Source organism: Furipterus horrens, unplaced genomic scaffold (genome assembly GCF_987537825.1).
Source record: "Furipterus horrens unplaced genomic scaffold, mFurHor1.1.pri manual_scaffold_11, whole genome shotgun sequence".
In the NCBI taxonomy this organism is placed as follows: domain Eukaryota; kingdom Metazoa; phylum Chordata; class Mammalia; order Chiroptera; family Furipteridae; genus Furipterus; species Furipterus horrens.
The window spans coordinates 88,794,385-88,806,816 of NW_028327181.1; the positions used below are offsets into that span (position 1 = coordinate 88,794,385).

Consider the following 12,432-nt stretch of genomic DNA (forward strand, 5'->3'; position numbering starts at 1 on the left):
ACCTGAGAGTTTCTACAATAGGTACAGAGAACCTCAGAGATGGTCAAATATGGAAACATGAAAGGCTTCCCAAAACACTGAAATTCACAGATTCCAACATAATGGGAGGCCCATCCCAAGCCTTTCGAGGCTAACCTCAGAGATGCTAGTCAGAGCTTCTCCTCACTGGCCACCATGCCGAAGTTATTTGGGGGTACTCTCAGAACCTGGAGAAGCCAGGGGCCTGGCCCCAGGTGGTACCCCAAGAAAGGGTGGGTGACTTCCTGCACTAGAGGGAAAATCCCATCTAATTCAAAGTTTAGCTTCTATAATCATGAATTATGTCCATGGTCTTCATCACTGAAGGCCCTGAAAAACTCCAGACCAGAGGAGAGGATCACCAACATTCACCCACACCCTTTAGTTCTTCCCTCTCTGGGTCCAATAGTTGCCACCATGGTGACGTTTAGGAAAAGGTTTATCCCTAAGGGTCCCCAGAGCCCCATTGGCCAACCTAGTCCTAGGGTGAGCAGACGTAGGTTTGCTGAGAGGAGACACTCCCTGCTCCTGCTGGTCCCATTTGTTCTTGGCAGTAACCTGCCCGATGAGGAGCCTCAGCCACTCCTCTCTGTGCCACACGTGTGTGGCTCTCAAGCAGTCCTTCACACCTAGGGGAGGCCTGGGGCTTTTCTCCTATGGTTCACTGTTCACATACAAGTTCCCCCAGCATTAGCAAGAAGCCTTCATGAGGGGCTCCGCAGCAGAGCTCCTTCCCCCAGGTGGCATAGGAGGAAGGAGTGGCAAGGGAGGCAGAAGGCTGTGAAGAAGGGTCGCCCCCCCCTTCCCCAGAGTCTGTAGCTTTGATGACACTCCGCCCTGTTTCTCCGACAGTCCTGCCTGGAGAACAGCTCCCACAGGCCCCAGTGCCCTCACTAGCAGATAACGAATCAATGGCATGTTTGGGCAATGGTTCAGGAATGATGGGAGAAAATGGAGCTCTACTGGTCCTAAAACGGGGAGGTGGCAGGGCACAAGTACCCACATTGTAGACCATGGGGGTAACTTTTCAATGTTGATTGCCAGTACCCTAACCAATGACCTCTAGGAGGGTTTGCTTGCTTGTTTGCTTTACCACAGGATCAAGTACTAAATGTTGTTAGACTCAAGGGGCAAAAAGTGTAAACAAAGAAGAATGTGTTCTTTCCTGCTCTTATCCCTGGGGGCTAGTAACACCCAGATACTGAAATAGCCAGGACCCTGGGCACAGAGAGGCTGCAAGGCAGCAGCGCTACCTTTCCCAAGCCCTAGCCTTGCCTGCTGCGTGGTCTCCAACGTGTACTCTGTGTCTCCGGGCCATCCTCACCTGGGAAATGAGGAAAACAATGTGCCCGTTAGGAGAGGACAACATGAGACAAAGGGACCCTTGTGATTAGGGGAAGGATCCCTGTGTTCAGAGTGACGGGAAATTAAAATATCTAGGTGACACCCACCCAGTCTGCTTCGGAGAAAGGGCTTAGGATGATGCAACATGGGAAGAGGCTTTGGAGATCTGCCGCCTTGGCCAAGGTTGCTCATGCAAGTCAACCTCTCTGAACCTTGGTCTGTAAAACAGAGTGATAATAATACTTCCTTCACAAGATGGCTGTGAGGGTCAAATGTGAGAAAGCATAGGCATGCTCTTCACAATCTAATACACCTCATACAAATATCAAAAAGAGAAGACAGAATGGGAGAAGACTACAATGAGTGGAGAGAGCATCTTTCAGGGTGCAGTACCCTGGGTTCCAGCCCTGGGGACAAGGCTCAAACTCTCAAGTTCTCTTCCAACTTTGAGATTCTCTGATGGAAAGAGGGCTGCGGGAGGAAGCACTGTTTGTTCCCAGGACTGCTGCTTCTTAGTCTGCATCCCTGTACAGGTCCAAAGGAGCACCCGTCTCTAAAGTTTTGGTCCTTTGCCCACCCACCTGGGGGAGCCCCAACACTCAGGAAAAGGAAGGGCAGTGTGGGGCTGATGCCCTCTAGTGGTCAGTATTAGCACTACATCCAGTGCCTGAGGCAGGGCCAGGTGTTGAGGTGGTCTGATGCTGGTAGAGGCGAAGGTAGAATCTGGGGCTGAACCTTGCCCAGAAACCCCAGAATCTATTGCTGTCTTGACCCTTTTTCCCAACATACACATTCTCTGCGGTGGGCAGAGGGAGACTGCACAGGGAAGAAAAAAGGGATATAGTACAGGAGGGGTCGACACAGCTCTGAAGCCACAGCCATTCTGACACAGCCCCCCTTTGGGGGACCAGGTGGGCCCTCTTCATCCCAGGGGACACTTACACAGCGATATCCTGCCAGTGCACACCTGGACTCAGATTATGCCTTTCTGCCCTCCACCCCTTAAAACGAGAACAGATTGGATAGTCTCTCCAGTTGAGACCCTGTGTGCCCAATCTTCACAGGGCTGGTGACGGTGGAGAGGGGAGCAAGCCTGGGGGACATGACCCCAGGAGAGGAGCGGGAACAGGATGAGTGGGAGGAGGTTCTAAATTATCCATCAGCAGAGGCCCACCAGCGGGACCGTACATAAATGCATAGAGAACACAGGCAGGGGCGGGGGGTGGGAGGAAGAGCGCCGGGGCCAGGGTATAAAAAGGGTCTGCAAGGGATCAACTCCAGGATCCTAGGACCCAGCTCCCCAAACCGCTCAGGGACCTGTGGACAGCTCACCCAACTGCGATGGCTGCAGGTAGGTGCATCTAAAACCCCCTGGGCTTGCAGATGGCTGGGGGCACTACCCTGGGCTGTGGGGCTTCTGAATGAGAAATAGACATCCATCCCCAGACATGTGGCTGAGTTTCGAATGCTCTCAGTTGCTGGGGGACGGAGAGGAGAAAAGGAGGCCCCTGGGGCAGAAAAAGGGCTGGCTGGACACTTCAGCTTCCTGCTCTCTGCGGCGCCACCCTCAGCCTCCGTGTCTCCCTAGGCCCTGGAACCTCTGTGCTCCTGGCTTTCACCCTGCTCTGCCTGCCTTGGCCCCAGGAGGTGGGCGCCTTCCCCACCATGTCCTTGTCCAGCCTGTTTGCCAACGCTGTGCTCCGGGCCCAGCACCTGCACCAACTGGCTGCTGACACCTACAGAGAGTTTGTAAGCAACCCAGGAAACTGGTGGGGGGAAGGTGGCAGGAAGGGGTTTATCCCAGTGAAGATGCTGTCAGGTGAGTGAGTATAAACTGAGGCACGTTCCAAAGAAAGCAGTGATGAGAACTGAGCACCGGCTTAGACGGGGCCAATGTTCCTTCTCCCAGGAGCGCATGTATATCCCAGAAGGACAGAGGTATTCGATCCAGGCTGCCTTCTGCTTCTCGGAAACCATCCCGGCCCCGACAGGCAAGGAAGAGGCTCGGCAGAGATCTGTGAGTGGCCTCCACGACCCAGCAAAGGAACAGCCACCTCCCTCTTTCTAAGAAGGCAGCCCCATCTCTCCACAAGAGCCTGGGCAGCGGCACCTGCACCCGGGCCCTGGGCTGCCTTCTCCCCCAGGTGGTGGAGGGTGGCAGTTGGTGGCGGGATGAAGGGGACAGCCTGCAGAGGCTGCCATTGGTGGGGCTGCCCGGCGCCCACCACAAACCCCTCCCTGCAGGACGTGGAGCTGCTCCGCTTTTCCCTCCTGCTCATCCAGTCCTGGCTCGGGCCCGTGCAGTTCCTCAGCAGGGTCTTCACCTCGAACCGCGTCTATGAGAAGCTGAAGGACCTGGAGGAAGGCATCCAAGTTCTGATGCGGGTGGGATGGTGTTGTGTGTCCCCAACCCTGGGGCCATCCCTGCCCTCCCAGGGGCTAGGAGGCCCCGCTGGCTTAGCTGAGGGGTGGGGGCCACCCATCTGCTGGAGAAGAGAGATACCGCTGCTCTCTTTGAAGCAGCCCAGCCCTGACCCAGGGGAAGTCATACTCCTCATTTCCCGTTTTGAACCCTCCAGCCTTTCGGAGTCCGGGAGGGGAGGAAGGGACACAGAGGGGCAAGGGCAAGGACTGAGTCTCTCTCTCCTTCCCTTTTGCAGGAGCTGGAAGATGGCAGCCCCCGGGCTGGGCTGATCCTCAGGCAAACCTATGACAAATTTGACACCAACTTGCGTGGTGATGACACAGTGCTCAAGAACTATGGGCTACTCTCCTGCTTCAAGAAGGACCTGCACAAGGTTGAGACATACCTGCGGTTCACGAAGTGTCGCCGCTTCATGGAAAGCAGCTGTGCCTTCTAGCTGCTGGGCATCTCTGTGACCCTTTCCAGGGCCTCCCCTGACCCTGGGAAGGGACACTCCAGTGCCCACGGTCCTTTCCTAATAAAATTAAGTTGCATCATAATGTCTGAGTAGGTGTCGTTCTGTTATGGACGGGGTGAGCTAGTGTGTACGGGACAAGGGGCAGCTTGGGAGAACAACCTGCGGGAATCCCGTGGGGTGCGTTAAATAGTACCAGGACACTGAAGGATGACTGACCTGGAAATTCTTCCTGGGTTAGAAAGAGGCTGACACATTCACTCCTCTCTGCTACACACCAGGTTCAGTCCCCAGCTCCGTGGTCCCAGATTACCATAGGTAGGATCACCCCCATAAGGTCCTTGGAGGCATTTCCCACCATCCATCCCAGCACCACAACCCCAAACCTAGCCCCCAAGAGTCGGGGGGAAATGAAAGCAAGACAGCTATTAAGTACAGAAGCGAAACACCCCAACACAATGAGAGAAATCAGAGAATTACTTTTGTGCAGAAACTTTAAGGGGAACATGCAACGGGCCCCGCTCCCCTTAGGAAATGGGAACAAGGCGAAAATGACTTTGGGATATGAACTGGGGCAAGAACTGGAGAAGTTCTAAATTAGGGGTTGCAAATTCAGCGTAAACAGGTGCCTGGTAGATAATTACATAAGTAATGGGGGCTGGATATGAAGAGATAAATCGCAACTGACACTCAGCCTCCTTGTGAGGAATACAACACGAAGGGGTGGGGACTGGAGTAACATAAGGAACTCAGGCCCTAGCTAAGGCGGGGCCCATCCAACCTTGTTCAGGACTGCAGGAGGAGGGCTGCCAGACCTGCTGATTCTTTGAGACAGACAGGACATCTAGACCTTAATGTGAAATCTAATTTTTAAACAGCATTTCATATTGAAAACATTTTTAGGGGAACAATTAACCCATATACATTGGTCTTCAAGCAGCTGGTGAGCAATTTGTTCTAAGAGTCGTGAACTCAGATAACTTGGTGTAAGGGAAAGAACCTGAAAGACTTTGATTTGAATTTATGCTCATGAATAGATTATGCAACCCTCCAGAGACCTAGTTTCCTCATCTACAGGATGGAGATTATAATAAATCGTCTTATAGGCCATATGTGAAGGTTAAATGAATTGATGTTTCTGAAGGGGTTGACACATTACAACACTCAAGAAATTGCAGCTGTTTTTGTATTGAATTTTGGGTAGTCCACGTTTTCTGATGGAATGTTTAAATACTTGTTATTGAGTCATATTCCGTAGTCTAATTTTTTTAAAAATTTCCAAATGAACTTAAAAGGGCACCCAAACACCTTGGCTAAGTAACCAGTAAATCGATACTTACATCCTCAAAGTAACTATATCACCCAAATATAATTTTACAAAATCAGTAATTCTTTTACAATCCAAATAATCACCCTCCTAATTAATCTTCCTGCAAAGTTCATATTTTTTATATGCTATAATTCATTTTCTTTAAAACAGGACTCACCAGTATTTATTTTTAATATTTTACACTTAGTAACATAAATATTTGGGAAGTGGTTGAAAATGAAAATAATCAAAACTCCAGAGTTTCATTTCTTTCTTTTGTCTTTTTTTTAAAAAAATTTAAGTATATTTTATTGATTATGCTGTTACAGTAGTCCCAATTTTTTCCCCCTTTGCTCCCCTCTGCCTGGTACCCCCCTTCCCTCCAGCAATCCCACCTGTTTAGCTCATGGCCATGCATATAAGTTCTTTGGCTTCACCCTTTCCTATATTACTCTTAACTTCCCCCTGTCTATTTTGTACCAAACAATTATGTTTCCTAATCCCTGCACCATTTCCCCATTTCTCCCTCTTCCCCCTCCCAGCTGATAACCCTCAATACAATCCCTTATCTATGATTCTGTTCCTATTCTGGTTTGCTTAGTTGGATTTCGTTTTTATTTTTTAGATTCAGTTGTTGATAGTTGTGAGTTTGTTGTCATTTTAATGTTCATAGTTTTGATCTTCTGTTTCTTAAGTAAGTCCCTTTAACATTTCGTATAATAAGGGCTTGATGATGATGAACTCCTTTAGCTTCACCTGGTCTGGGAAGCACTTTATCTGCCCTTCCATTCTAAATGATAGCTTTACTGGATAGAGTAGTCTTGGTTGTAAGTCCTTGCTTTTCATCACATTGAATACTTCTTGCCAGTCCCTTCTTGCCTGCAAAGTTTCTTTTGACAAATCAGCTGATAGTCTTATAGGCACCCCTTTGTAGGAAACTCTGCTTTTCTCTTGCTGCTTTTAAGATTCTCTCTTTATCTTGAACCTTTGACATTTTAATGATGATGTGTCTTGGTGTGGTCCTCTTTGGATCTAGCTTGTTTGGGACTCTCTGTGCTTCCTGGACTTGTATGTCTACTTCCTTTGCCAAATTTGGGAAGTTTTCCTTTGTTATTTTTTCACATAAGCTTTCGATTTCTTGCTCTTCCTCTTCTCCTTCTGGCACCCCTATGGTTCAGATGTTGGCACATTTAAAGTTGTCCCAGAGGTTCCTAAGCCTCTCCTCATTTTTTTCAATTCTTGTTTCCTCATTCTGTACTGTTTGACTGCTTTTTTCTTCCTTATATTCCAAATCATTTATTTGAACCCCAGTTTCCTTCCTTTCACCATTGGTTTTGTGTGGCTTTTCCTTTGTTTCATTTAGCATAGCTTTCACTTCTTCCCTTATGTATTTGCCATACTTAAGCATATCTGTTAAGTCTGTGAGCATCTTTATCACCAGTGTTTTGAACTCTTCATCTGTTAGGTTGGTTATCTCCTCACTGCTTAGTTCTCCCACTGGAACCGTGATCCGCTCCCTCTTTTGGGCCATATTTCTGTGTCTCCTCGTCTTGACAGGCTCCTGTGTTTGTTTGCCTCTGTGTCGTAGGTAGAGCTGCCACTTTTGTTATGTTGTAAGGGGTGGAGCCTTAGGTATTCATCATAGAGGGCAACCTGTTTCACCATGTGGTGGCACTCTTTGTGGGGGAGGGGTCTGAGAGGGAACAATGCCGCCTGCTCAGCACTTGCCCCTTTTCCAGGCACTTCTATCACTTCCGTATGGGACAGGCACCTCTCTAGCTGTTGCCCTGGCTGTTGTTCCCAGAGTGAGTGGGTCTGCAGATGCTCTAGCACTGTGGGGGGCCCTTTAAACAAGCAGACTCTGCTGAGAGACTGGCAGTTTCTTCCTCCACCTCAACCCCCACTGGTTTGCACAGTCAAAAGCAATAAGGTTCTATTTTCCCCGGCACTGGGACCATGAGCTTCGAGGTCTGGTCTGGTGCTGGGAGTGCTCCCCAGGTGTCCCTCACAACTCTTTAAATTGTGTGACTGTGCTTTCTGCCAGCCAGCTGCTGCCTCTGCTGCTGCTGCCGCTGCTGCCACCACTACACCACGTCCTCTCTGCCCCAGCTCCACCCTTCCTACCTGTCTGGATGAGTATTTCTTCTTTATATCTTTGTTTGTTGGACTTCCATGCAGCTTGATTTTCTGGTGGTTGTCTCTAGTTTTGAGGCAGTTGTATCCTTCCTAGTTGTAGAGGGAGAAGCAGCGTGTCAGTCTAGGTCTTCATCTTGGCCGTAAGTTCAGAGCTTCATTTCTTAGCTCAGGAATCATTCATCTGCCTTAGGTCATTCTTTTATTTGTCTGACTTTAAAATCGTGGCATTTTGGAGCTAGAAGGGCCCTTTAAGGAATCTTACTCTATAGCATCCCTTACAGATGGTATTCACTTGTGTAGCACTAGCATCAAGGAAATCACTCTTTCACAAGGCAACTCACTCTACTAAATCTCTCTAGTTTCAGACAGGTATTTCTTACATTAAGCTGAAATAAATATCCCTATAATATCCGTCATTTGACCTTAGAATTATTTGGAAATCTCATGGTCTTTAGAAGATGATGTAATTGGCACAAATATATTATTATGTCTTGGCTTGAATACGTGTCCTAAAAAGAAACATGAGCCATCTTAAGTATTTGTTGAATGAGTATAGCCGCAGAGGGATTCCTAGAAGGATGTTTTAGCTACTGGTAAGAGGATTCTATGTTGTCATGACAGTAGTCGACTGCAGGGGGAACCACACTCCAGGGAGTTTCAGCTCAGTTTCTTCCCAGGATGGCTGAATCAACTGCACCCCTGCTGGTTGAGGATTTCAAAGAAGCGAGTAGATTTTGCAAAATTTTAGAATTTAAAAAGACCTTGAAGACCATCTACCCTAAACTCTTTGATTTAACAAATGTTGTTCTGTCTTTCAGCTCTTCAATTAGGCAACCTCTGCTGCAAATTAGCAACGCCTGCAATGTTTTCTAAACAACTCTGCAGGTAGCTTCAACTCCCTATGATTCTGATTTAATTGGTCTGCAGAAGGATCCAAGTAAGAATATATATATATATATATATTTTTAAACAGATTTTAGAGAGAGATAAATCTTTTTGTTTGTTCCACTTATTTATGCATTCACTGGTTGCTTCTTGTATGTGCCCTGACCTGAGATCCAGTGGCAGCCTTGACATAAGGGGACAATGCTCTAACCTAATAAGCTATCCCACTGGGGTAGCAAGAGTGTTTTTCACAACTCCCGAGGTGAGTCTAAACTGCAAACTAGGTTGAGAACCACTGACTTCAGGACCACAAAGGTAAGATACATGTGTCTCAGCTATTATATTGGTTTTTTTTAAAAGGGGGAGGGGGTGGTGGCGGTAAAAGGAGTTGTGAGATCTGGGCCAATTGTGGTTCTTGCTAATTCTAACCAGTCATTCAAATTTTTTTCTAATAAGCTAGTAACAAATAGGTAAATTCTATATGGTTTCATTCAATTTTTTTCTAATAAGTCAGTAACAAAAAGGTAAATACTATATGGTTTCTTTCATATCAGGTACTTAGAGTGCTCAATTCAGAGACAGAAAGTAGAATGGTGGTTACCAGAGTCTGGGGGCAGGGAAACAGGGAGTTGTTTAGTGGCTTCAGAGTTTCAGTCTTACAAGATGAAAAAGAGTTCTGGAGATTGGTTGCAAACAATGTGAATGTGCTTCACACTATTGAACTATACACTTAGAACATTTAAGATGGTAAATATTATGTCTATTTTACCACAAGCTTTTAAAATTTTAAGTATTTTTTCTTATTTATTGATTTTAGAGAGAGAGGGAGAGAGAAACATCAATTTGTGTCTGCGTATGCATAACATTTCTCTCTCTCTCTCCCTTCCTCTCTCTAAAATTAATCAATAAAAGAAAAACAAAAATCTTCCCAAGAGTAAAATTAGCAAGATTTGCACAAGAAAATTCAACAGGCAGAGTTCAAGCAATCCTAGAGGCCTGGAATAATGTTCTTCCAACTCAATGTAAACTTTTATTTATTTGTTTGTTTATTTTCAGTATATTTTATTATGCTGTTACAGTTGTCCCAAATTCTTTTCCTTTGCTCACCTCTGCCCAGTACCCCGCTTCCCTCCAGGAATCCCACCCCTTTAGTTCATGTCCATGGATCATGCATAGAAGTTCTTTGGCTTCACCCTTTCCTATATTGTTCTTAACTTCTGTCTATTTTGTATCAACCAATTATGGTTCTTAGTCCCCGAACTACTTCCCCATTTCTTCCCTTTCCCCCTCCCAGCTGATAACCTTCAAAATAATCTGCATACTTATGATTCTGTTCCTGTTCTGGTTGTTTGCTTGTTTTGTATTTGTTTTTACTTTTTTAGGTTCATTTGTTGATAGTTGTGAGTTTGTTGTCATTTTAGTGTTCATAGTGTTAATCTTCTTTTTCTTAAGTCCCTTTAAAATTTCATATAATAATGGCTTGGTGATGATGAACTCCTTTAGTTTTCCCTTGTCTGGGAAGCACTTCATCTGCCCTTCCATTATAAATGACAGGTTTGCTGGATAGAGTAGTCTTAATTGTAGGGCCTTGCTTTTCATCACATTGAATACTTCTTGCCAGTCCCTTCTTGCCTGCAAAGTTTCTTTTGACAAATCAGCTGATAGTCTTATAGGCACCCCTTTGTAGGAAATTCCCTGCTTTTCCCTTGCTGCTTTTAGGATTCCCTCTTTATCTTGAACCTTTGACATTTTAATGATGATGTGTCTTGGTGTGGTCCTCTTTGGATCTAGCTTGTTTGGGACTCTCTGTGCTTCCTGGACTTGTATGTCTACTTCCTTTGCCAAATTTGGGAAGTTTTCCTTTGTTATTTTTTCACATAAGCTTTCGATTTCTTGCTCTTCCTCTTCTCCTTCTGGCACCCCTATGGTTCAGATGTTGGCACATTTAAAGTTGTCCCAGAGGTTCCTAAGCCTCTCCTCATTTTTTTCAATTCTTGTTTCCTCATTCTGTACTGTTTGACTGCTTTTTTCTTCCTTATATTCCAAATCATTTATTTGAACCCCAGTTTCCTTCCTTTCACCATTGGTTTTGTGTGGCTTTTCCTTTGTTTCATTTAGCATAGCTTTCACTTCTTCCCTTATGTATTTGCCATACTTAAGCATATCTGTTAAGTCTGTGAGCATCTTTATCACCAGTGTTTTGAACTCTTCATCTGTTAGGTTGGTTATCTCATTTGTTAGGTTGGCTGTGTCTTCATCACTTAATTCTCCCACTGGAACCTTGATCCATTCCCTCTTTTGGACCATACTTCTCTATCTCCTCGTCTTGACAGGTTCCTATGTTTTTTTGCCTGTTTCTTAAAGCTGTTACACCTGTTACGTTATAAGGGGCAGAGCCTTAGGTATTCATCAGTACAAGGTGACCCGTTTCACCACATTGTGGCACTGTGTGTGGGTAAGGGGTTCGAGAGGGAACAATGCCGCCTGCTCAGCACTCACCCCTCTTCCAGACACCTCTTCCACTTCTATATGGGCCTGGCACCTCTCTAGGTGTTGCCCTGGCCATCGTTCCCAGAGTGAGTGGGTCTGCAGATGTTCTAGGACCATGGGGCCCTTTAAACAAGCAGACTCTGCTGATAAACCAACAGGTTATGCCTCTGCCCCAACCCCTACTGGTTTGCACAGTCAAAAGCAATGAGGCTCTGTTGTCCCTGGCACTGGAACCACAAGCCGCACAGTCCAATCTGGTGCTGGGAGCACTCCCCAGGTTCCCTCTTGACTTTTTAAAATGTTTGACTGTGCTTTCTGCTGGCCTGCCGCTGCCACACTGCATCCTTTCCCTCCTGGCTCTGCCCTTCCTACCTGTCTGGATGAGTATTTCTTCCTTATATAATATCCTTGTTTGTTGGACTTCCATGCAGCTCAATTTTCTGGATCTTCTTGTTGTCTCTAGTTTTGAGGTGGTTGTATTCCTTCTTAGTTGTGGAGGGAGATGCAGTGTGTCTGTCTGGGCCTCCATTTTGACTGGAAGTCTATTTATTTATTTTACTTTATCAATTCCTTTACTCAAACATTTTTTAACTTTTTTATTGAATTTATTGGGGTGACATTTGTTAATAAAGTTATACAGGTTTCAGCTCTGGCTGGTGTGGATTGAATGTTGGCCTGAGAACCAAAAGGCCACTGGATTGATTCCTGGGTCAGGGCACATGCCTGGGTTGCATGCTGGCATGCGGGAGACAACGAATTGATTTATCTCCTGTACATTGGTGTTTCTCTCCCTTCTTTTCTCTCTCCCTTCCTCTTTTTCTAAAAATAAATAAAATAAAATAATAAAATAGGTTTCAAGTGTACAGTTCTGTAATACCTTTCAAGTAATCTTTTAAATTTAACCTAAACGACCACTTCTGAATTTCTTCTTTCAGTGTTGCTCAATACAAGCAGTGAGTGAGTTTTGTCCCCTTATACACATTCGAGGACAGAAATGACCCTTTCCCTTTTCTTCACCCGCCCTCCTCAGAATTAGAATTACAAGACTTGGGCTTCTGGGTCAAGCAAACATGATACTTTGCCTTGCAGCCTTTTATATTCTGAACCCCCACCCCAGCCCCACCCAAAGCTGAGAAAAGACTTTAAGTGATACCAGTATTACAGTCACCAACTCATTTTGGTTCGTACCACACTTTCTCAGTTTTAGTGCTGGGAAATCCCATGTCCCAGAACTCTTCATCGCAATGCAAACTGGAACAATTGGTCATCCTACAAGTAGTCCTAAATCTTGGGGAACAAAAAAGGAGGAAAGAGAGAAAAAAGAGGAATAGAAAAGAAGAGAGAGCACAGTGGGAAAGAAAAAGGAGGTGT

At 46.0% G+C, this 12,432-nt stretch overlaps 1 protein-coding gene across 1 annotated transcript; it reads left to right on the top strand.

The window, feature by feature from the left end:
* Positions 1–2,657: 2,657 nt before the first annotated feature.
* LOC149998795 (somatotropin) lies at positions 2,658–4,326 on the top strand. The gene is made up of 5 exons (XM_090290973.1): positions 2,658–2,713; positions 2,951–3,111; positions 3,272–3,379; positions 3,607–3,747; positions 4,023–4,326. The coding sequence occupies exons 1-5, from the start codon at positions 2,704–2,706 to the stop codon at positions 4,221–4,223; spliced, it is 621 nt and encodes a 206-aa protein (XP_090147099.1). The 5' UTR covers positions 2,658–2,703; the 3' UTR covers positions 4,224–4,326.
* The last annotated feature ends 8,106 nt before the right edge of the window (positions 4,327–12,432 follow it).

Coding starts and splice junctions, on each gene's coding strand:
- LOC149998795 (XM_090290973.1), top strand. Junction 3,112..3,271: donor CTGACACCTACAGAGAGTTT/GTAAGCAACCCA, acceptor TCCTTCTCCCAG/GAGCGCATGTATATCCCAGA. Junction 3,380..3,606: donor AAGAGGCTCGGCAGAGATCT/GTGAGTGGCCTC, acceptor CCCTCCCTGCAG/GACGTGGAGCTGCTCCGCTT.